Source organism: Cyclopterus lumpus, chromosome 3 (genome assembly GCF_009769545.1).
Source record: "Cyclopterus lumpus isolate fCycLum1 chromosome 3, fCycLum1.pri, whole genome shotgun sequence".
NCBI classification, from domain to species: domain Eukaryota; kingdom Metazoa; phylum Chordata; class Actinopteri; order Perciformes; family Cyclopteridae; genus Cyclopterus; species Cyclopterus lumpus.
Genome location: NC_046968.1, coordinates 20,033,078 through 20,057,903, shown reverse-complemented (window position 1 = coordinate 20,057,903; position 24,826 = coordinate 20,033,078). Strand labels below are relative to the sequence as shown.

The 24,826-nt window shown below is 38.9% G+C and overlaps 2 protein-coding genes across 2 annotated transcripts; both read left to right on the top strand.

The window, feature by feature from the left end:
- The first annotated feature begins 1,987 nt into the window (after positions 1-1,987).
- Positions 1,988-12,714, top strand: LOC117751726 (alpha-protein kinase 3-like). Its single transcript, XM_034525083.1, has 13 exons — positions 1,988-2,115; positions 3,833-3,954; positions 4,322-4,439; positions 4,668-5,916; positions 7,774-9,850; positions 10,180-10,327; positions 10,464-10,591; positions 10,695-10,730; positions 10,826-11,100; positions 11,310-11,398; positions 11,511-11,728; positions 12,253-12,301; positions 12,405-12,714. Exons 1-13 carry the CDS (start codon positions 1,988-1,990, stop codon positions 12,712-12,714), a joined length of 4,947 nt encoding a protein of 1,648 aa, XP_034380974.1.
- Positions 12,715-19,312: 6,598 nt separating this feature from the next.
- On the top strand, positions 19,313-24,251 carry sec11a (SEC11 homolog A, signal peptidase complex subunit). The gene is given in 7 exon segments (XM_034529248.1): positions 19,313-19,491; positions 20,002-20,111; positions 21,441-21,590; positions 21,837-21,927; positions 21,929-21,957; positions 23,601-23,658; positions 23,745-24,251. Coding segments are annotated over 7 exon segments (540 nt in total). The 5' UTR covers positions 19,313-19,440; the 3' UTR covers positions 23,796-24,251.
- Positions 24,252-24,826: the final 575 nt, after the last annotated feature.

Sequence of the window (24,826 nt, the reverse complement as noted above, 5' to 3'; positions counted from 1 at the left end):
CAAAGAAAAGCATGAGGCAATGGGCAAGCGATGTCTAAATCTTGCCCCCAAAACTCCAATAGAATTCGGATTTGGAGTGGAATTATTAAAACATGTTTGTAATAATTTGTTTTAGGGAAATGGGTGTGGTTGGCCAAAATAGGTGGAGAAAAAAAAACGTCATTGAAAAGTGACATTTGGATGTCTATCAAAGCTAAAGAATTGTTCCTTTCCATTGGGCCTATTTTTTAAACAATATTTTGACTTGTATTGAATAATATATTTGCACAATGTTCCTGTATTGTCGTATGTGCGCTTAAACATTAGGAAATCCCTCTCCAGCCATCAGCAGTGGGGTAACATGCTTACGGGTGGTTTCACTATCCAACAGTCACATGACTGAGTCTCCCGTCCTCTGCAGTGTTTCCACACCCTGCTGTGCTTTGATCTCTCTGTACACACCCCGTCCAGAGTATTCAGACCATGTGTGTGTTTTCCAGCCCCTACACAGAGAACTGGCAACCAGTCACACACAGGGCTCCGCTGCCCATAAAATGCCTATCACTGCAGTGTGTGGGGGAGGCGTTTGTTTATAGGAGTCCCTCATGGAATCTATTCTAAAATAACTATGACTGAATTCTATATGTCCATGTTGGGGGGTTAAAGGATCCTTTCTCATTGTTGAATTTGTAATTTTTTCTTCTTCCTTATTTTGAAAGTAAATTCTTCAGTTAATCTTGGTCGTTAAATTAAGTCACCTACCTGGCAAGAAAGGTGGAAAGTGTGGTATATAGAGAAACATGATGGATGGAACAAAACATTTAAATAGACAGAAGGCTCAAAGGCGTGTGTAATATGAAGCGCGTATATGTGGTAACATGAGAGACAAATTCAGATTGATATCTTTGAACTTGATTTAGGAAGCTGTAATTCACAGTCGTAGTATCAGTTGCAATCAGTTCAAAGAAGATTTTAAGGATTTAGAGTTTGTTTACCATGCAAAAAATAAAACATTCAGGAAGGTAATTCTGATAACATTTAGTTCTCAATCGTACAGGTTAATTAACTTTTCTCTTAATTTGGATTTGTTTGATTGAACCAAACATTTTAACAGGGTACATTTTTCCCATTCAAACATTTGTATGAATAATGTTGAACCGAATCAACTCATCAAGGCAAAAAGAAAAAACAAAATAAATTGCTGACCACTGATTTGTGTGTGTGACAATACACATGTTTATGTGTATGTGTGTGCATGCTTGTGTAAAGATAACAACTCATAGCTCGTTGGCAGCCAGTGAGATCTGCCTATATAAGGCTGTTCTATTCCTACTGCTTTTCCTCTGGGGATCCAATGCAATTGTCACTCCCTGGACAATGCATGCCAAAGATCTCGGTAGATTTCACCATCTTATATTGTGTTATAGAAAAATGTGCTTTTATCTTTTGAAAAATTAGATCATTCTAAAGAACAAAGGGGGATTTTTCTTGTTTCTGTACATACCTTTTACTACATGGCTATTAGCTCATTTTATAAGATGGTCCGTAGACAAGTTTTGGAAAGTGTGATGTACTCTTGTGCCTATTTGCAGGCCAACTATAAATAGTGCAGCAGCCTACGCATGCTCATGTTTGATTGGAAATCGCAGTGCCTGAAGGCAGTGCTGTGGGGCATCTGTCAAAGGAGGGACGGACGCTTGTGAATGGTGAGTTAAATGTATAAAATTATCTGCTGAATGTTGGTTATGCAAATAATAAATAGGAAAGGATGTAAAAGAGATTTTTCAAGAGATTTCTTTTAAATCTCAAACTTTTTAATCTTAAATTTCAGTAGAATTTAATGTAAACTAACTTTCTGTTGTTCTGTCTGTGATATAGTTATCAGTGTTATTGTGTTCTCTTTCAGCTCTCATTAATCTATCTGGAAAGCCCCCCCTCCCCAAAAAAAGCATTACAACACAACATTTTGCTCCTGGAGTCCCCAGAGTATTCCTTTATCTGGTGTAAAATGGATTCACGGAGAACGACGACACGCTCCTCTCCTAGAAATGGAAGATCCAACAATGGGAATGATATCAGTGGGAGTAGCCGGCCCAGTAGCTGCAGCTACCTCTCTAACGTGAGGCCAGAGAACAGGTACAGATTCAACACAAACCCAGTGTGCTGTGGTTAGTCCAACATTAATACATCAATACTTTCTAGTTTTCTTGACCTGGAGTGGACTTATGTGGCATAGTATTATATTTATTTGTTGCCATGGTCACCATAGTTTAAATAAACTGTTGATTAAAAACAGCATCTCAGTTACACACCATGGGCCTCATTTCATATCAAGCATTACACAAACAACAAAAATCTGTTCATGGAACAACCTATGTTGACCTTTAAGTTCATGATACATGCATTTTCTTTTCTTATATCCAAACCCTCAAGTTATTTGATAAATAACGACATGTATCACCATTGGCTTCTGGGAATATAATTACAAGAAACTAGAATTTGGATTCTTTGTCATATTCTGTTGGCCCTAACAAGATTATTGCCCGTGTGATTCATTCCCAAAAAATGTGCAGTGCGTAATCACTGCAAAATGATATGTGAAAATAATTTGAGGAGAATGGACAGTAATATTGTTTCCAGCTGGAATTGGGACAAGCTCTATAAAAACTATTGAGAAAAAATAAATCTGAAAGGATGAACAGGAAATGCTGTTTACTGCCAAACTCATACTTTTATAAAAAATGTTAGCTTAAAAATGTACTCATCATAGTTACATTACTGTAGTATTTTTATGGTCAACATTAAAATCTAACAGGATAAACAGCAGTATGTAGTGCAGGCACAGTAATTTACTGCATTTAGTATTACTGTCTGCTTGTGTTTACTTAATCACAAGTAACATGCAGTGAAGTGTAACAGTAACTGTGCACTGACCCAACAAATGGATGTCAACACCAGACGTGGATCAACTGCTCGTCATGTACACAAGCAGCACAATAATGCGCTTATAATATGCATGCAAGCCAATATTAATTTATGTTATTACATGTGTGAGATGTTTCTTCCACATTGCTGCATGCAATTATGGGTCAATATTCTTTAGCTATCACATTTATGGTGATGTGTTTCATTTTTCTAATGAAGATATCTGGACTAATCAGGCCTCTCTGGACACAACACATTCTGAACTTCACACTTCTTTTCTTTCTATTTTATATGGTATGCATAAAAAATAAAGAATAAGTAAGATGTGCCTTTTGTTTTCGTTGCATCTTGTAAGAACTGCTCAACACTCAATAAGAACAAATCTTAGTCTAGTCTTATTTTGTGTTATTGAGGTGATTGAGGGCTAAATTTCGATTTGGATTTTGTGACCAAATCATCTTAATCATAACTAGAACCTGTTGCTCCACACGCTCTTACCACAATTTGACACAATTTAGGATTTACTTTTTCTAACAACCTCCATGCGGCGAGTTGACTCACAACATTTGTTCACCTCGTTTTTATGAGACTGTGGGTGACGCTACAGTCAATTCGTTTATGTTTTTTCACAATGCTCGTTACAGAATATTTTTGATTTAATCAGAGCTGTATTTGCTCCCATCTTCAGTGCTATGTTGAGATTGAGGCATGCTCTTGAGCCAAATAACATATCGGGTATTTTTTATTTTAGAAAGTGTACTATTCACAAACTTGACCTATTGAAGGGAGCAATTTTGAATTAAGTAAACCTTATAAATCATTCAAGCCAATACTTTTGCTCGTCAGTCTAAAAACTGTCCGGTATGAGCGGAATCATAAAAAATAATAAAAATACAACTTGACAGACCGACTCCCCTCTCTTTCACAGGAGCACACTCTGCAGCGTGATTGCACAGTTAACAGAGGAAACGCAGCCCTCCTTCGAAACAATCCTCAAGTCAAAAGCTGTGTCTGAGAATTCCTATGTGAAGTTCACGTGTGTGGTTACAGGTAAACACAGCTTCACTGTACCAATTTGCGAGGCACACCAGATGTATGTGACCTAATAGCATTGTATTACAGGCAGGAACATACAATAATACAGTGGACTTGATAAAAATCAGTTTGTAACAATGTAAAGGTAGAGAACTCACCATAATAGTGTTCGACGTCTGAAAAAAAGGCTCAATGGAAATTTGATTTCATGCATCTTTAGCATCTGAAAAATACAAGACAAGCTCTTTCTTTATTTATACTTCAGGGAAGCAATTGCTAGTGAAACTGCTACCTTTCTTTAGTTAATACACACATTGTTTGCCCTGATGACCATATATACTGTATATATATACTTTCTATTTCTTCTATATATTTTTTTCAGGATACCCTATTCCTCAAGTCATTTGGTACAAGGATGATGTGCAGTTAGACAGATACTGTGGACTGCCTAAATATGAAATCTTCCGCAATGGACAAAACCATTCCCTGCACATCTACAAGTATGTATGTTTGGAAACAGTGACATGACATCTGAATGCACTAGAAGCAGTACACACTTTCAATAAAGACATTTAAATGACTACACAGCAACAGGTACTCTAATGGAGTTTTAATAAAGAGGTTGTTCTGAGCAAAGTTTAGCTAACACAGCACTTTCTCCTTTTTCAGCTAAGTTTACTTGTTTTTCTCAAGGATAAATGTTGTTAAAAATGGGCTTTTCTTTGCAGTTGCACTGTGGAGGACGCAGCTATATACCAGGCCTCAGCCAGCAACAGTAAAGGCATTGTGTCCTGTTCTGGGGTTCTGGAGGTGGGCGAAATGAACGAGTTCAAGATCCACCAGCGCTACTTCGGCAAGCTCAAACAAAAGGCAGAGAACAGACGCAGGGAAGCGGAAGGTAAAGAAAACCAGGAACCGCTCCGAACCATCAGTCCGGACCGCACACAGAGGAAGCGCCGCTCCACAATGGAGGCCTTTCTCAGCACTCCAAGCTCAATGGAAGATGAGAGCAACGAGGAGAGCCTTCAGGCTGTCGCTGTGGGGACAGAAGCCAGGCTACAGGAGGCCACTGTGGAAGAGGTGGAGGAAAAGCCAATCCTCATCACTAAAGGAGCAGTGTCAGCCTTAACTAATGGACAGACTATTGTTGACAACGCTAACAAGAGCGGGACATGTATACATGACTCTGCCCAGAAGATTTTTACTGCACGCGAACCCAAAACTCCCTTTGTCAAAAAGAAGATTAAAATGTCCAACAGTACACCAGGAGAGCGGCCATCTGAGGAGAGAATGGCAAAAGATGAGACCTTAACCTCTGTAGCTCTGGGCTGCACAGAGAAAGTTCAGTCTGAGGGGAATTCAGAAGAGTTTATGGAAGTAGAGAACATTGTTAGTTCGTCAGCTGTGGATTCAGACTCCAGGAATGTGCCAGAACGACATCAGAAATCAGAAACAGAGGAATTATTGCGTGCTGAAAGGCCTTCAAAGGGTGAAAACATATGTGTCGAGGTAGCCGTTCCTTCACAGAGAGGACAGCTGCCTGCCTCAGTACCCGCTGCTGCTCGTACATCTACAAGTCGTACTGTTTCAAGGACTGAAGGGAAAAAAGATGCAAAGCATGAGAAGAAAGCTGGGCGTAAAGATACTGAACAGAATTTGGAAATGCAGAACCAAAGTCCTCACATGACCTCAACACAGCGACAGTCAAGTGCTGCAGCAGCATCCCGACCACCCAAAAGCACAGTAAAGGGTGACATTTCTAAAACAGAACATGTTGAAGTCATGGTTGTGGACGAGAAGTCAAATACTGCTGGATCTTTAGCACACAGAGACATTGAGTCAGTGAACACACCACGTGAAGACAGAGCCTCTTTGCTTCAGCGTCCATGTGAACAGACTGGAGGTCAGCCGTCTGCGAATAAAGCAAGCCCCACCCAAGAAAATGTGTCTGTGTCTCGGCCAGCGCTGCTGAACGAGGTGAGCGAGCCTTTACGCATGAGCTCATGAGCGCTTTGTGCTGCCAACACAGGCCTCATCGGTAACATACGCATCCTGGAGCTATTTCTAGCTTTTACAAGTATGCCTTGCTGTGTGACAAGAATTACATGACGCACATGTTGACAGATGCAACAGTAGATTCATGCATTTGATATTCTTAGTTCAAAGGTCTGAGAGTTACAGTATTTATTATGATATACATTTGGAATTATACTTTGACACTCTAAAAATATTATGGTACATGGATGAAGCAGATTTTCCCCCAAGCACAAGTTTGAGATTTGGGGAAATACCTGTATTTGCTTTCTTGCAGAGAGTTAGGTCAGAGGAAGATCGATACCCTCTCATGTCTGTCTGTTAAATCTAAAGCAATAGCCAACAGCTGATTAGCTTAGCTTAGCACAAAGACTGGAAACAGGAGGAAACAGCAAGGCTGTAATTTTTGTTTTTACACTTTCTTTTTTCATATGGATTAAACAATGAGATATATTATGTTAATTCATGAACTTTAGATGGAGTAGTAGTTGGATTTTAATGTTGGACAGAGGCAATCTAGCTGTTTACTCCTGTTTCAAGTGTGATGCTGAAGCTAGAAAGCTGCTGGCTGTGGCCTAAGCAAATATGCCGGCTATGCAGACAAAAAAAGCTATTTTATTTCAGATGGACTGAAACAGACAGACATGAGGTTGATCTTTGGACAAGGGTATTTCCCCAAACGTTCAACTAATTCTTTCAAAAATGAAAGTGAATGGAGGGTGTTGTGATGGTGACGTGATTGATGATGTTAGGCCTCTATAACTACATTCAACCTATACATTTAACAACAGCCACTATAAGCACTTGTTTTGCTATTTGGATTGCGTATCTTTATTGCCCACTGCTTATGCAATCCTCCTGACAATAGGTGCATGGTTAAATACTGACGGCACTGAGTGCTGAGACAAAACACTGCACAGCTGAAGCACCTCTTAAAATGATTCGCATTCCTTTCTGGCCACACTTAAATGTAAAATAGCCAGCTTACTTGTGAAGAGGCCTCACTGGGTCAGCATTAGGGAAACAGGGAATCAGAAATTAGCAAAGCTGCTGATTTTGTATGTAATTTATTATGACATTGAATATTAAGTACTTAGATTTTTTGCAGTAGCTTTTTTAGGGAACCTATGGGCAGAATGAGAATGGCCCTAGAGCTATATCACGGCGTATCTCATGACATATGACACAGGGAACCTCTCGTGCTAATTTGAAAAGGGATTCAGCTCAATTACAAACTTTATGGGGATTTAAAGCTGAACCAACATGCGCAGAGACGTATGGAAGAGAGTTTCGCACCATGCTTACATTTCGCTATATACCAAAAATATCACACAACCGTGCAGTATTTTTCACTGTCACAGCAAAACATAGAGTCTCAAACAAGTGTTAGATAACGTGCTGGATTTGGATTCTAGGTGAAGTTGAGTTGATATGTCAACATGGATTTTTAAAATAGTTTTCTTGTTCAAAAACAATTTAAGAAACATCCTATGGTTCGTTTCCAGGACACTCAAAGCTTCTAACATGGATGCAAACACTAATGTGGCCGGTATTTTACTGTGAGAAATCTGAAAATTGCAAACTGGTAAAGGAAAGGTTTGTGGTTATCATCACGTTCTATCTTTTCTCTGGTTCGTGATTTTCTTTTTGCTGCAAGGTCTTTCCATTCCGTTCTCTGTTTGTTGCTGGTTACTCTGTTGCTGTTTTCAAATTACATTTGTTTGTCCATGTTCTGCATAGTCAGGGATAAGGGAATAAGTATTTACAGCATGGAAACCTCTGCTTGTATTTTGCCCCAAGGTTACACAGGCCCATACAAAGAGGAACAGAAATGATGCACCTGTCAGCCTTGGGCTTCCACCCAACCAGATGGATGCACAAACACCACGAAAAGCCGAATCAGAGAGAGAGACTACGGCAGATGACATCCAGACCCCGTCTTTGCGGTGTGGTCTTCAAGCAGCAATTGACAAAATGACACAGGGCACATGGGATCATTCCAAGGGATCAAATGAAAGCAGTAGGGCCCTTTTTACAGACATGCAGAAGTCACCCCTCCAAAGCCCTGGTGGTGGTGAGAACTCCCGAGGGTGTAATGTTTCTTCCAGCACCCAGCAAAGCCAAATTAATACACCTATAAAAACTGTTGAAGGGACAGAAATACAAGTTGATGAGAAGGTAGAAGGCAAAAGGGTAGGTACGTTATCAGTGGAGTCTAACAGTTTGGCTCCAAATGAGAAGATAGTTGAGATGGAGACTGAAAGTGCCGCTCTGCATATGATTGGACACATGAAAACAGAAAAGACCAAAGATGCAGCAAATAAAGACACTGATGTTATGATTGTTGATGGATCGCATAAAGAAACTGAGAAGAATGAGCATATATTAGATATGGAGGAGAAAACTAATTCAGCATCACAGGCTCTACAGTCCTCTATGTTAGAGCCTGCAATCTCACTCCTGACAAAAACGTCAGAAAACACAAACATGTCTGAACTCCAGATTAAAGAGTTCCAAGAAATCACAAAAGTCATATCTGTAGCTGAACATTTGAGATCACAAATAAAGGCTCTTGAATCCACAATAGTAAATTCAGTGACCGCCTTACCGGTTCATGCTGTCTTTGTACAAGATCCAACTACAACTGTGACCGAAACATGTGAGGAGTTAAAAGAAGATAACAGCAAACCGACAGTGAAGAAGTCGATGTCTGACAGGAAAGCTGACGCGAGTATTACTCCCCCCAGAAACATAAAAGAATCCCTCATTGAGGCCTATAACCAACAAAATAAAACTGATCAGGAACAAATTCCGTCTCAAGGTGCAAATTCCCCGCCTGTTCAGGCTTTACAAAACCCATCTGTAATCCCTCCTATCTCTGTCATAGACACTGGCACCACTGCAGAGACCGCAGGACTTCATGGCAGTGACAACACCAATCACAAAGGTGTCATGGACATTTGCCAGGAAACGGAAGCCTCAACTCAGTTTCCTCTGAAAGATTGCCCTGTTGTTTCCCTTTCTGGGAGTGAAAATATCAAACACAATCTTCCTCCTTTGACCTCTCAGGATGAACTGACCAAAATACTTTCATCTGGAACTGTACCACGAGAACATGGGACTCCAATTGCAGTGACAAATATTACAGTTCTGGAGCATGCCAAATGTCAACCGGTTCAAGGCAAACACATGGGAGTTACACAAAAGTTAACCCCAGAAAGTCAACTCAACTTCCAAACTGAAATGGGGATTACTGAAGTGAATTCCACAACAGCAGATAAATACAACATGGAAGAACACAACACAAACACCCGTTCTGTGCAGAGTGTACAAACGTTTCCAGCTAAAAATGTACTTGGAACAGATACACAAGGGAATAATCTTCACATTATTCAGGAGGATAGCTCAATAGTGGAGGAATTTTCAAGGACTGACCTTTTAGGCAAACCAACTCCAGGGGTTAGTCCATTGTTAAAGAAACAAGACTGCGTTTCTCCCATTCCTTCTGCTACTCCACAAGAGCTAGCCTCTGGCGCCCGACGCAAAATCCTAGTGCCAAAGGCCAAACCTGAGGAGGCCTCAGAGGCCCCATCACCTGTTGATATCCAAACTCAGAAAAAGGACGTTCCTACAGAGAGCAGCAAGCTTTCCATAAGTCCCGTGACCCTCACTACGTCTCCAAGCATGTCAAAAAGGTCACCTCTACTTCAGCCCCCTGTTGAGCAAACCTGTCCTGCAGAAAAGCGTTCTCCGCTCTTGAACCGGAGGAAGACGGCATCTGAGACTCAAGCACCAAGCCAGCCGCCCACTGAGGAGATCCACACGCCGAAAACTGAGGGGAAACCTGCAGAGAGGGACAAGCATGACCCATTCAAAGGTACAATAGCCAAAATAGTTAATGAGAAACTCTCAGCTTTAATAGAAAGTGTTACTAATTGTTACTACGTAGCATGTGAAATATTATCCTACAGTAGTTGTAAAATCATGTCTTTATTGTTTGAGGGTTGCAGTGGATTGACATTTGCTTTCAGCGCCATAATATGTATTTTCTATATATAAGCTGAATTATACAGCAAATAAATGTTTGCTATGTAGCATATGGCAGACACAGTATATATCAGACTGGATAAATCAAGGTTGCTAGACAGTTTGAACGTATAAAAGTTGCTTCACTATGTTGTCTGTGTTGTGTCTCTTTCCCTCCAGCACCTCAAGTTATTCGTAAGATCAGGGGTGAAACCTTCGCGGATGCCTCAGGACACTTGAAGCTGTGGTGCCAGTTCTTCAACGTACTTAGTGACTCAACAATCAGATGGTACAGAAATACAGAGGCGATTGCTCAGATTAAAAGAAAGTAAGTTTTCAGTGGGACTCCAAAGAAAATCTTCAGTTTCACAAGAAATATCATATAATGTAGTTCTTTGTCGTTTTTTATTATTTATTGTTTTGCAAAATAGGAAAACAAATAGCTGTTGTTATTGGTTTCTCAGTGCAGGGGATGAGACTCAGGTCAACCTTGCCATTGTTCAGGCAACCTGCAAAGACTCTGGTGTTTACGGATGCACAATCACAAATGAATATGGGACCGACTCCACAGACTGTCTGCTTAGTGCAGATAGTATGTACTCTTTTAACTTACATTTGCAATAAAACAAAAACTTTTCCTTGCATTACTGGAGCGCCACTAGTCTCATTCTGCTTTCTCTCTCACTGTGTTGCAGTCTTGGCTGGAATGTCCCTGCGTGAGGACCTTGGTGGTAAGATGAGACTTTACATGTTTGGATCCCAGTTTTTCCAGTGTCAGAGCCCAAATGCTTTTCTTACTGCCATTCTTACATTCTTCTGTATGCAGTTGGAGAAGAGATCGAAATGACACCCCTGATATTCAACAAGGGTGTGGCTGATACTGGGGTCTGGGGTAACACATTTTTTGGCCGTATAATGATGCAGGAATCTCATATTGGTGATGGCTGTTCTCATAAAGTCTGGAGGGCAAAAGTCATCTATGGTCTGGAACCTGTGTTTGAGTCTGGAAACACGTGTATCATTAAAGTATGCAACCCCATCGCCTATGGAGGCAAAGCAGAAAGCTGCCTTATCGACAGGAACCTGGACATTGCCAAGCAGGTATGTAAAAAGGTTTCATTCATTCATGTCTTCTGAAATGTAGATATTTTATTCTATAAGCTTAAAAATCTAGCATTAAAGTGAATCAGTTAGTAGTCATTCTTGCCCACATAGGATTACTGAGGCACTAATCAAATAAAGAATAACTAAATATACCAATGTAAATTGAGCATATCTTTACTGGCCGTTCTCCAACGTTCTGCATACAGGAGTGTAAAATTCGGAACTTGGCTCGGGAATACTGCAAAATCTTCTCCGCAGAGGCAAGAGTGATCGAAAGCTTTGGCCCGTCACTTGAGTGAGTATGATCTCTTGGTTCATTCTTCCTCAAAGTTTAACATCCTTTGAGTATTATTTACAGTACACAGACTATTACGCTAAAAGTCAATCACGTCATCTTTGTCACACAGGGTGATCCCAGTCTACCTGATGTACCGACCAGCAAACACTGTCCCTTACGCCACAGTGGAGGCTGATCTGCCAGGAAACTATCAGAAATACTCTGTCCTTGATGATTCAGGCAGAATAGACATGAGGTCTGGCTCTGAGGCGGAGCAGAAGTGCTGTGCCCTGCAGCACTGGATCTTTCAGTGGACCAATGGCAGTCTGCTACTCACTCGTCTAGAAGGTATACGCTGACACTTCAACAGGGCAATGTGAAATGTTTGGTTTCCCCAAGTTTGTGGCAAAAGTTTTGAATGATATGAAAACTGAGGCCCCCTTCTTTTTTTTACCTCCCGGTTCATCCCACAACACAACAAGCGTTTTTCAAGTTTGTGTTCAAATCAGTGGCATATTGAATTAAAGGCAGTGAGCGTGTGGAGCTCAAAATTGGTTGACAGATTAAAACACACGTTACCATAACGAATTAAGTAAGCTGTTGCTTGAAATGGGGAGAAGTTTTTTTGTGCAGAGTTACTTACATTTTCACCTTCTCAACCCTAAACACCCTCAGGTTGATGAAACACGATATTATGCAGCGTTATATTTACAATAACAATGAGAGTCAACTTGTATTTTTATTTTTCTCTACCGCTTACATGTTCAGTGCTGGAGTTAATGTGGTGAATAATCACATTGCATGTCTGTCACATTTGAATATGTTTCCTGAACAACTGAAAAATAAAGTAATTGCGTGGTGTTGTTTTGCAGGTGTTGACACCAAGATCACCAATGTTGGGATTTCAGTTAAATCGACGGGGTTAGTATAATTATGTAGTGAAAACCTAATTTTACAGGTAATTTACATTCATGCTGGCAACAATCACGACTGTGACATTTGGCTTTGTTGTGTGTTACTACAGGCATCAAGGTCTGTCTGTGGAAGGAAATCCCAAAGTGTTTGAGCAGTTCGTCTCCCAGCACCAGTGTAACTACTTCTGTGGTCTGCTCAGCCTGAGGTCACTAAAGGTCATGGACTCTTTATTGATGCCATCGAAGCCTAAGGGCTCCCGGAGCCCATTACTTCAACGCAAAATGGCTGCTGACTCCTCCAGCCCTCAGGCCGGCCGGAGAGCTGCTGGCAGCCCCAGACTGCCCAGGAAGACTGAGCAAGAGGGCAGAAACACTAAACAAAAAGATGCTGATGCTCCCAAACTTGTTAAGGTGGAATAGAGCAAGATATGAGGGATCACATATTTGCTCAATAGTATAGAATTCTCATCAAATTCTATTGACTTTCTTCACGATGAAGTCCGAAAACCAGAAATGGTTCACTGTATCAGCAAAACAGGGCAGGGAGAAACCAAAAAGGATGATTACACCTCCTGTTTTTAAGAGAGGAATAAAACCCTTCAGAGACCAGGAAAGAGAATAATAAATAGTGTTTTGACAGCCACCATTCCTCGCCATTATCATTCATAGTGGACTTATGCCCTGACGTGTTGTGGGGATTATCTATCGTTTCCTACAATCAACCAATCTTGGGGTTGAAACTACAGTGAAGTGTAGTGAGAAGTAGCTGTCCTGGGTTTGTGTTCGATCAATCCTTGAACCATTGCAGGTCACAGATTGTCAATCCCAATCTCAGGTCAGTGTATTTGTACTAAATGAATTGGCAAGATAACCCTTTTTGAACTGGAGTGTGTAGTTTGTTTTAGTAATCTGAATGTAGGGCAGTTAGTATGCCAATAGTAAAGTCAAGCCATAACAGAAACACAGTACAGCACATTTTTACGGATGTGAGTGAACAAACATTTTCGGTTATGTATCACGCCAAATGTAGCTTCACATGACACTGTTGTACGGTGGCAAATGGTGCTGGGCTTTTTTGTTGTAACCTCATGTTTACTTGCTGTTCTACATTGCACTGCATTTTTAGAAACTGCACCTTTGAATGCAAATGGCTATAAAATAAAAGATGTGATTAAGCCTCGTACGTTTGGAGAAAGTGCTGTAAAAGTGCATGACGTGCTTTTTAAATGTTGAGTGTCATTCTTAATAGACATTAGCATATTGAGGAGTGAGCTAAATCACAGCAATGAAAGTCTCTCTGACATCTGCAGTCACTCATTATCATATCGTCTTGAAAGATAAGTAACCCGGTGTTATCTTCGTGACTCCTATTATCTGAGAGGACTGTCACATTTTTTTCTGTTAATTTACTGACAAGAACCTGTTATTTATAGCATTTCTATAAAGGGGATTTCCATATATGGGCTGATTCCTTTTGATGATATTTGGAAAGCAACAATTTATTTGTATCAATATTATTCCAGCTACATCAGAATTATACAAAAGATGTAAATATGATCTAGGGGGCCATGAATGTACAGCACAGCCATCTTGATACAATCTTGACTTGATCATCAACAAATAAAAAAGGCCTTAAGACGTGTGGGCAACACAGAAATACACTCACAAAGAAAATCGGCAAAAATTAAAACGAGACTAAGAAGCCACAGCAGTGCTAGCAGCGCTGTATCTGTACTGTATGGGCAAGACAAAGCTTCAAGCTAACATGATAATAGGGTTAGCATATCATCTAGGTGTGATATGGTTTAGCAGGTTGCCATTCTAGTTTAGCATTGTAGCATGTTACACCCTTGCTAATCAGCACTAAATTTGAACTGATGATGGCACAAGATGAAAAATGAAGGGATCACCAAAATTACTACAGTACATCCTACGGAGGACATGAATGTGTGTAGAATCCATCCAATAGTTGTTAAGACATTTAACTAAAGAACACAAATATCAGCCTATAAATTAAAGGGTCGTCAAAGTCAGTAGGATTCATCCTGGGATCTTTAAATGTCTGTAAGAAAATGTAATGGCAATCAATCTTCCATTTTATAGTTGTTGAGATATTTCAATTTGGAATAAAGTGGGGAACTGACTGCTAGCATGGCTACAAATTAAACTGATCAATTACAATATGCAGAATAATTTGTTTTATATCATTTGTATTCAGCACAACATACGTATTTACTTTTTGAATAGATGTACTAAAGGATTCATCACTTTGTGCTGTAGGATCTTATTAATATCTGACATGAGAAAGACACATTGTGGCGAGAGTAAAAAAAAGGATTCCTCAGCTATCTTATGCTGAACAGCTCTACCACTTAGGGGCAAATCACCTTCACAGAAATTAGAGAATGACGTGTTGCTCGCAAATAGTGTGTTTTTACTGGGTGAAAGGCTAACTTCATCATGATAATCATTTGTGATTCATGGCGTTAGTGAGTCATCGCTTATGTAAGCAGTGGCCTCATGCACAAGCGTGAGCGGTGCCACAGACCGAAATCTATACTTCCCAAATAAGGTCACTTAGTGTCAACCCTGGTGTTGTCTAGTAGCGTGAGAGCGTCAGATGCTGCCAACAGAAGGAAGAGTTCACAGACTTAAGTGTGAGGTAGCTAATGCGTCTGTTATTTAGTCTATATTTCTTAGACACAACTATTTGTTATAATCTGTGACACATGTTGGCAGCAGGGTAAAAAAAAGTTTTATAAATAAAGTTGTGGCCTTGTACCTGCTGTGTAAGTGAACTGAAGCAGACTACACTACCAAAGAATTTGTAACACCATGCACAAAAGGCCCGTGCATGATACTCACTTGAAAACCAGCTCACAGATATCCAGGTGCAATTAATGTCTGTAATGAAGGAAAGCATCTTCTGTAACTATGAGAACAAACCTTTAATTTAATGTAAATAGAACTAAAGTGCATGACATCTGGCTCATGGGTCTCATTCATTAATTGATTTCCACCACGTGTCCACATGGTGCTGAATCTGGCGCCCTCCATTCACTATTGAGACAGCGTATACAGTATGTTTGGACTAGACACATGGGCGGTATCGCAGATGAACAGGCTGGATGTAGTGAAATTGATATGTTACGTTACTTTTCTTTTTTTTTTATATGTGATAACAATAAGGATGCGATTGGACCTATCATACAACAAGACACTCCTGCCACCTACTGTTTGTTCAATCACCGCACAATTGATGAAAATAAGAGAAGTGAAACAACTTTAAGGCTCTCAAAGTTTCCAATGATGTCTGTTTTTAGTTGACCAAACTTTCTATATGGATATATTGAGGTGAATGCTTGATTTATCTTGGAAAGTCATCAAATAAAGGTTTCCCTTTCGATGTCACATCTGTCAATGCAAGTATTTTTTCACATTTGTATTGTATTTTTCTTCTATTGTATATTTATGTCTCTTGTACATATTTGTTATAGTATTTTTCATATTTTCTATGTATTTTTCTTCTATTCTATCTTAATGTTTGTTGTACATATTTGTTATAGTATTTGTTTTATAATTTCTTTAATATTTATTGTATTCTATATTTATGTTTCTCAACTTTTTCTATATCTGCTTTTAATAGAATCTGTGACATTGTGGTTATATGGCGTGAGCTGTTGCCTACTTGATTTAATTGTTTTATTTAATTTCTCTATGTTTATGCACCAATAGACCAAAGTAAATTCATTTTCTGAGAAAACCTGCTTGGCAATACATCTGATTCTGATTCTAAGTACTACTGTCATTACAGTTTGTTATGGGAGATTGAGTCAAATATTTAGTCACTGATTATCAGTTTTCAGGGAAAAATGGAAAAAAGCATAATAGTAAATGGGGGTATAGTGCTGTGAAAAGTAACATCTTCATGACAAAATAAACACGAAAATAAAAGTATTAATAGTATGGGTAAAAGGTTATCCACAATATATCAGAGTGGCAAAATATGTAAAATCAATATTATTTTGGAAATTAACTCGAATGAAATGTCAGTATCATTGTTGATTATTAAAAAAACGTTTGTCGGATAATGACAAAGACAATGAGACATACCTTAATCCGAATGAATTTCCTGCAATGCGTTACAGAAATAATTATGAGCAAAGCGTGGAAATTATAGAGAAAAGATGCATTGGCACAGCTCTTCCTGCTGCACTGAGAAGCTCTGACTAAATGATATGAAGAGCACTGAATCGTTCACAGTAATCTTAGCATTAATACCCATGATAAGACGCATTTAGGCCTAATTAAATGCCATTTAATTTAATAGGTATAATGTTGAGTTAATGTGAAGACCTCACACTCAGAACCTGGGTCTTTAGCACATTAAACACATTTGTAGAATTCAGTCGCACATTCAGACTCATTATGTGGCAACATGTAAAAAATATGCTAAGATCTTATTTAATTTTGATAGTTTTGACCGACATTATAGAATTGCATCTTTACATTCTGCCAGACGTTATTTGTACAACATCAGAGCCACAATGAGGTTGCACAGTCAGTAAGATCTCATTAAATCAAAAGGAAATAAAGGGAAAACAAGTGTGTATCTGCATGGTCTCTCTCACAAGGCATTGTTGTGCCTGACTGACCTCAATTACCATCGGCAGGCCAGGGTAGTTGTGACCATTTAGGCAGATTATATGAAAATGATCACACGTCCCTAAATGCCACAGACTTGTTGGCATTTGAAAAAAGTTTTATCTCTAGCTCACCAAAAGTCCCAGGCTGCCACTGGTCTGTGTGCCATCGCTAAGTTGACTGTCAATGCTGAGGTAATTTACCATATCACAGCAAGCTATTGCTGACTACAATAGTGACATTCTGATGCATATCTCATGTTATCTCCTCTCATGAGGGAACATAAAGGCTAAATCTGTGGGATGTGTATGCATGGATGATATGCACATGATGAAGCGCTGTGCAATAGGGCTGAGCAATCCTCCTTTCAAATACTGCAGAGGAAGAGGAGATGTGGTTACGAATCTGCAACAATATGCTCCTAAATCTTCTCAATTATGTTTTGCATAAAGCACGGCAGTGCCACTTCTAACACCTGGGTGTCAAGAGGTATCTGTAATATCTACAGCAAAAACAACTGGGCTATCACCTGGTAACAATCCCGATTTAGTCGGGCTATTCATAATCAAGAGGCATTGAGGACAACCTCTGAACAGCTTTAACGCTTTTCAATATTGCTTTTTGATGGGATGGGATTTTGAAAAAATAATCAAACCATGAGTTGGTATCACTTCACAACTAACGTCCTCAATTGCTCAGAGAAGTGTCAGTAAAGGTGATGTTCAGATACCACAGCATCCTCTGTATGACACAGCCAATACATTAAGACATCGCAACAGTCTGAGGGAGTAAAAGCCATCTGTGAATTTAAGTTTTGCATTCACACCCTTCTTTTTTGATGTGTACTTAACTTAAGCATATATGAACGTGTGAATTCAGAAACATTTGAGTTACATATTTGTCTTTAAGAAATACGCAAGGCAGACATTTTCTATTATTTAAAAGTTGAATCCAAATATTACTTTAAGGTCAGAAACTGTCCAAGAGATATGGATGAATAACTAAACTCTGCAGTGTTTGGAACTTGACAGCTGCTGTTGTTACATAAGTGCACTTGGATATTTATGCGTGCAGCAAATATTGCACAGAGGAAAGTGTTATAAAGTTAGATTTATATTTGTACTAATCTTTTTATTGAAAACAAACCTATGACCTTGGTTTTCTGTTTTGACCGATTGGATCATCTGTATTTTACATGTCTAACTCAGGGAACTCCTTTAACATTGGCACTGTTGATTAATAATCTTGTGTTACACACCAACAATTATACAAATACAGTATATATGTTTTTCTTCCATAGGGAAATATACAACTTTTTAATATAATGTAATATCTTTGTAGTTCGAATTTTCCATTTGGTAATTTTCCAAAACACCATCTCAGTATGACAGACCCCGTAATTGTTTTACCTTCATGCGAGTCGAGTCACACATGTGCCCCCAAACAGTGTTGCTGCAACACACTGCAACAAGATTGAATTAAACACAATTCAGAAAAACACACAGGCAAGACAGTCTCAAAGAAATGATATTGACATAACACCTGACTTTTTAATGATGGCTCAAACAAGTGTTGCTAATCTCTACAGGCCAAGTCAACAAACAAACATGGCAGGTGGGTTTCAGGTGTGTCAATAATTATGTTATCACTTACTCAGTCAAATGTACGTCCTTTAGGAAATTAGATGTGGTCCATGATCAAATAAATAAGTTAATAATTAGTGGTGTTGAAAGCTTCTCACATGTTGTAGTGTGTGTTAGATTATTCCATTGTTGACAGTCCAGGTGTTGATTAGGTTGTAGTGGAAAGTAAACTCACCAACATCCACGTTATGCACTGTTTTATTTACAGAATAGAGTTTACCCACCTTTAAAGATGACCATTAATATGCCATAAATTGTTGTTTCAGAGTGATTGTTTATATTGGTGCTTGTTTGGTTTATGAGTCAAAATAATTATTTTACCGATGTCACTCTCAATCAAAAGAAAGGCTCTTATGATTATGTGTAATCTGAAAGGATATCATAATCATGTCAATTCTGCATTAACCAGGCACTCTTACACTTAGGCTATATATATAGTTATTCTTTTTTTAGACTTTATATTTGCACTCCTCCCACTTTGTATTGCAACTGCTGCACAGCAATACCTACTGAATCCACACAGAATTATCACCAACTCAAAACTATCCCATTAATGTCCGTATTTTAACGTAATAGTCCCTCTTGGCTGTCCATAAACTACTGTAAGACACTATTGAACAAACGTAGAGCTTGCGACACGTTTCATTTAATTTTTTGTCAACCGCCTCGCTGCTCTCTCTCTCTCGTATCCTGAACTGACACCTCAACACAGAGCTCGCACGGGGGCGGGACTTCCGGTTGCGCGCACCCGGAAGATTCGGATGCATGTGTCAGTGCTGGACGGTGCATCCGTATGCCTGTTACTTTAAACGTCTTAATGTGATTTAAGTGCTTTTTCTATCCACTAGTATTTGCCACCATGTTGTCGATAGACTTTCTCGACGATGTTCGGCGCATGAATAAGCGGCAGGTATGTAGCCGAACATGAGTTTACTCTGATGTTACGAGCGCCTCTTTGTATGGTGAGACACCGCTGAGCTAACGTGAACTAGCCGCCGACCGCCTTCTAACGCTGGAGCCTGTTTGTCACCTGTTAGCAACATAGAAAGGGCACTGTTTCGTGCACGTGTGTCTCTTAAAGGTCCCCTTTGTACTGCAGCATGAAACACAGATGGTAACCTTGATCAAACATTACTCCTGACTTCAGTGTAGCTAGCTAGTTTCCTCATCATTTCACCACACTATTGCCATGGCACCGTTAGCTAAAGTCTAACTTCAGATTAGCTCAACGTTACCAGTGAAGCCCCACTGAATTTAATGTGATTAAACATATGGGGGGCACAATTCAGAGTTAACAACTAAGTTGGGTCTTGAGTTAGTTAATACCTGGATTTGTGGTATTTATTGCTATATACACACACACGTATGTTTTGAGTAGTTATTGGACATGTCATTTTAATAATCCTCTTTTTGTTTGCAGCTCTATTACCAGGTGCTAAACTTTGGTATGATTGTTTCCTCTGCTCTGATGATCTGGAAGGGACTGATGGTTGTCACTGGCAGTGAGAGTCCAATTGTTGTTGTTCTCAGGTATGTTGGTTGGGAATTAGGTTCCTGTTCTTCCTTAATTTGGCATGTGTAGCCCCTGCTGATGAGAGATTAGTGATGTGGGAATTTCACTAGCTAACATCCTGTGTGAAGTTAAGAACTTCCTAGGGAGATGGGTTCAGCATGGAGGAAAAACGCATGAATAAACAAGTACTTCACCCAAAGACTGTTTGTTATGTATGTAAAAATAGGCATTGCCACATTTCTAACAACCGGTAGGATTTCGGTTTTTGTGGGGGGTTTGCATTTTTTCTCAGGCAGCTGTCATTTATTATTGGGCGACACTAGGTAATTGAGTACTTTGTTAGCACACTTCTGAACATGTAAACTACATTGTACCACAACACATATCTGATAGAAGAAGTTGCTCAGTCACTGAATCTCATGGATTTGCTCCTTTTCACTAGGATGTAGTTTTGCTGTAAATCTCTATAGCATATGTACAGTTGTGATGTAAGTGGTCATTAGAGAGAGCATCACTCAGGCTGAATAACACCAAATTTGAGGTTGCCAACAATATTGAAGAATTGTGAATCTCTCTGTAGTACAGCGTTAGACATGGTTGGCTTTCTTCTGAAAAACAAAAAAACAGGTAGATAGATCACACAAACATCACAGATTAGGCACGCTTTATTTGACTGTCCATTTCTTTAGCTCTAGTTTAACTAAGCCATGCCACACCTTGGTAAACAGAAATAATATTAAATACAAGTCACCTTTTTGCCATCATTATGCTAAATGCATGAATAGTTGTCCGTGGAAGTAGGATCATTCTGCAACATAATTACTTTCTGATTCTGTGAAAGTGTGTGTATGTAGTTAGTTGCTTAAAATGAAGTTTTGTTAAACTGTGCTAATTGGTCCTCATGCCTGCCTGTTGCTGGTCTCCAGTAATCCGTAGTAACTAGTATTTTAGTTTTAAGTAATGCAAGCTATACAATCCCAGTTTAACCACTGATGGGTAGGGATGTCAGTCATTTTTTAAATCTTAATCTCATGCCATGTAATGTTGAGCAGTCATGTTGACGGTCAGTTATTAATACCACCTTGTGACTTTATAAACGTTGCAATATGCTATTGAGCTGAGTTGTTTCCTTGTTTTTTCAATGCACACATTTAGTTGTTTTTTTACTCTTAAAAGGACTCGCTAATATCTGTTAATGGTTAAGTTTGGATTTGCATATTATTTAATACAAGTGGAAATGTTGTGTATATATATATATATATATATATATATATATATATATATATATATATATATATATATATGAACTAACTACTTTGATGATGTATATCTACCATTCATTTCAGTGGGAGTATGGAGCCAGCTTTCCACAGAGGAGACCTGCTGTTTCTGACCAACCGAGTAGAGGATCCAATCAGAGTCGGAGAGATTGTTGTCTTCAGGATAGAAGGCAGAGAGATTCCAATAGTACATAGAGTACTAAAGATCCATGAAAAGTATGAATACACATCTTATTCATAGTGTTGTCAATGATTCATTCGTAGTTTCAGTATCAGTGGGTCCCATGCCTGTGTGTCAAACCTGAGTGTCATTCATAGTTATCTAAAGTTATCAAAAAATTCTCAGAGAGGCCTTTGTGATATGTCACGCTAATCATGCATCCTCATCCAGACACAGATGTGTTGAAAAGGAGGTCTTGGTGTTCATTGTGGTCTAAAATTACACTGATACTTTGTTCCCAGGGAAAATGGAGACATTAAGTTCTTGACCAAAGGGGACAACAATGCTGTGGACGACAGAGGACTGTACAAGCAGGGCCAACACTGGCTGGAAAAAAAAAGATGTGGTGGGACGAGCTAGGGGGTAAGTGCATTGTTTGGAGGAAAAATCCATAATAGGACAGATCAAATCACCTGTTGTAGTATCATTTAGATATGTTTCTCACTCAAAACTGGAGGAGAATTGCAATCAATGAAAGTTTGAAAAATCAAAGAATATGTATAAATCAATATAAAATCAGTATAAAATCAATCGTCTGTAGTGGCAAGATAACACAATATGTGTTGCCAAGGTTTTTCTGCATTGGACTCAATAAAAGACACACTTACAATCTAATGGATCTAATCTAATTTGCATTGGATGGTGACAAACTGAGAAGAAGGTCATATGCAAAAAGCAGCAATTTCCCATCTTTGCGGTTTAAGATTTGGGGATTAGAGTTGTTCTATTATCTTTGCCAGTTAATTTACATTGAGGACATATGCAATTCATTCGCTTCATCAGTGCTCTTCTAGATGGATGAGAGAGATGGTGTTTTAGTGACTATTAAAGATAGTAATTAGGTACTGCAAGGGCTAATGTGGGGATCTCTGTCTGACTCGCCATGTTCAAACAAATAGCATGACTCCATAACTGCGTTCTGTTTTTTTTTAATTTATTTTTATTTTACAAACAAAACCCCTAACAGATGTGATGTGTATGATGCGATATTGCGGAAAAAAACGGAACAATAGTCGTCTCTGTACTCACCTTTTATACAAACAAATCTAATTACAAGCGGTTCCGCAGGAAATACTAATTGCACCTTCACACAAAGAGATTAATACATGCCTTGCTTCTACAGATAGGAGGGGCATTAAAGGCTGAAGCTAGGTATATGTTTGAGCAGATGTTAATCCCAGAATATGGCTGTCACGATCATTCAATTTGAGATAAAACAATTATTAGCGATTTATGGTTTAATTTCTTTTTCATTTTATGTAACTCTGCGCTGTTAAATTTGGCTTTGCAACTCAACCTAAATCCATGTTGTACATTTTAATGGCTGCCCATCGAAATGATGTGGTCATTGGCAAAAGAGTGACTTCATCTTCAAATTGACCTCTCGCTCTGCTGCACAACACAGCCTACACAACTAAACTCTGTTGTGTAGGCTGCCTGTAACAAATGTAACAAGAGTTAATATGCAACAGGGATTAACCGTTCCAGCTTCAGACTAACCCGCTTCACTTTACCCAGCTGAAAGCAAAACACAGGAACTTGAGTCTTGAGGAGCTGCAGTGTATATCAGAGACGAACCATAATGAATCAAGAGACCCGTTCCTGGCAACTCTCTACCAACATCATCTTGCTTTGGAAATGTATCTATTTCACTTTCTATTTGTTGCCACATTTGTCATTTCACGTGATTGTGGAATCCAATGATTGCGTGAAATGATTGCGGTCGGCTCAAATGATATAAACAACAACAATTATTGAGGCAGACCCATACCAGAAAGGTGTCTTCTGATTATTAAAGATGGATATTATGACATGTTTTACCATCTTTCCTAGAAGCGCCAATGATTTCTGCTCTCGGACGTCTGATTACATCCCTTATGCTAGCAAAAGTCAAAGTGTTTTATTCAGTGTAGACATTTTGTGTACTGTGGGAAACGTTATTAGTTCAAAACTGACATATTGAATGCATCAATGCAATTGACCGTAAGCATTTGTATCATCTCCAGGTTTGTGCCATACATCGGAATTGTCACCATTCTCATGAATGATTACCCCAAGTTCAAAGTAAGTTGGTGGACTCCATCGCAGTTTTTAAGCTTGAAGGTTTTCGGCATGACTAATTTATGAAATCTTCTGTTTTCATTCTGCAGTATGCTGTTCTCTTCCTGCTGGGTCTCTTTGTGTTGGTCCATCGAGAGTGAGATACCAAAACTTCACGGCTCAAAAAAGATAAACTACGTCCAGGAAACCTCAGTCATGCCTTTCAAAACAGAATTAAGTTAGATTTTGTCAAACCCAATTGGCTTTTTTGTACCATTTTGTTTCAACATTTTATAGAAAGGTGGATAGGGTGTTTACATTTGAAAAATTCAAGCTTTAAAAATATTTTTGTGAGGGGAACTTGGCTAGATTTAGTTTGAAATGTATCTTTATTTGTAATCCTCAGAATGTGAAACTGCATTCATCAAGATACATTAATTTGTGTTTCTTTTCTGTTGATTCATTGTCTTTGAAAAAGATATGTGAAGTATTTTATGAAAACTGAATATGAATGATATTAAATATGAAATCTGGTTACCATTCACTATAGATTATTGTAACTTTGTTTTGTGTTCTCTTGGCCCCTGTTACATTAAAAGCCACTGTCCACCCTGCCACCTGTTTTGAATTCATAAAGCTAAATACCCGATGAAACCAATAGCGCACACTGTCAAATTAGTGTAAATTTACCAAACTACCAGAAATATTTTGTTGCTTATCACATTTTTGTGGGAATTAAATGATGTAATGGGTTGTTTGATAACTTTCTTATGTAAAGGTCACTGGAATGAGGCTCACACACTCTCTTCTGAAGTGGGCTTAGCTTTTCATTAGACATGCGTTAACCTTGTTTCTGTTCTCTTAAAGGGAGCACACCGAGTGTTCTTGCAATCAAGATGAAATTGACTGCGGCTTTCCAACGCATCCAATTAATCATAAATATAACCATAATATTGATCCACTCCAAACTGTTGGGGTACTTTTACAGATTGCATTTGGTTGTTGTCGCCTGTTTAGTGGAGCTTTTTTAAAATTTAGATTTTTATCTCTGCCATATTGTTTGGACACAACGGATTATGCTTCAGTGGTCGCAAATAGACATGATACATCACACATGGATTAAGAAAGTCATAAATCAAGCAGTCTCCTTTAAAACTGCTTTTCGATAAACTTTCAATAGTTCTGTGAGTCA

Coding starts and splice junctions, on each gene's coding strand:
- LOC117751726 (XM_034525083.1), top strand. CDS start 1,988: ATGGATTCACGGAGAACGACGACACGCTCCTCTCCTAGAAATGGAAGA. Junction 11,101..11,309: donor ACCTGGACATTGCCAAGCAG/GTATGTAAAAAG, acceptor TTCTGCATACAG/GAGTGTAAAATTCGGAACTT. Junction 11,399..11,510: donor AGCTTTGGCCCGTCACTTGA/GTGAGTATGATC, acceptor TTTGTCACACAG/GGTGATCCCAGTCTACCTGA.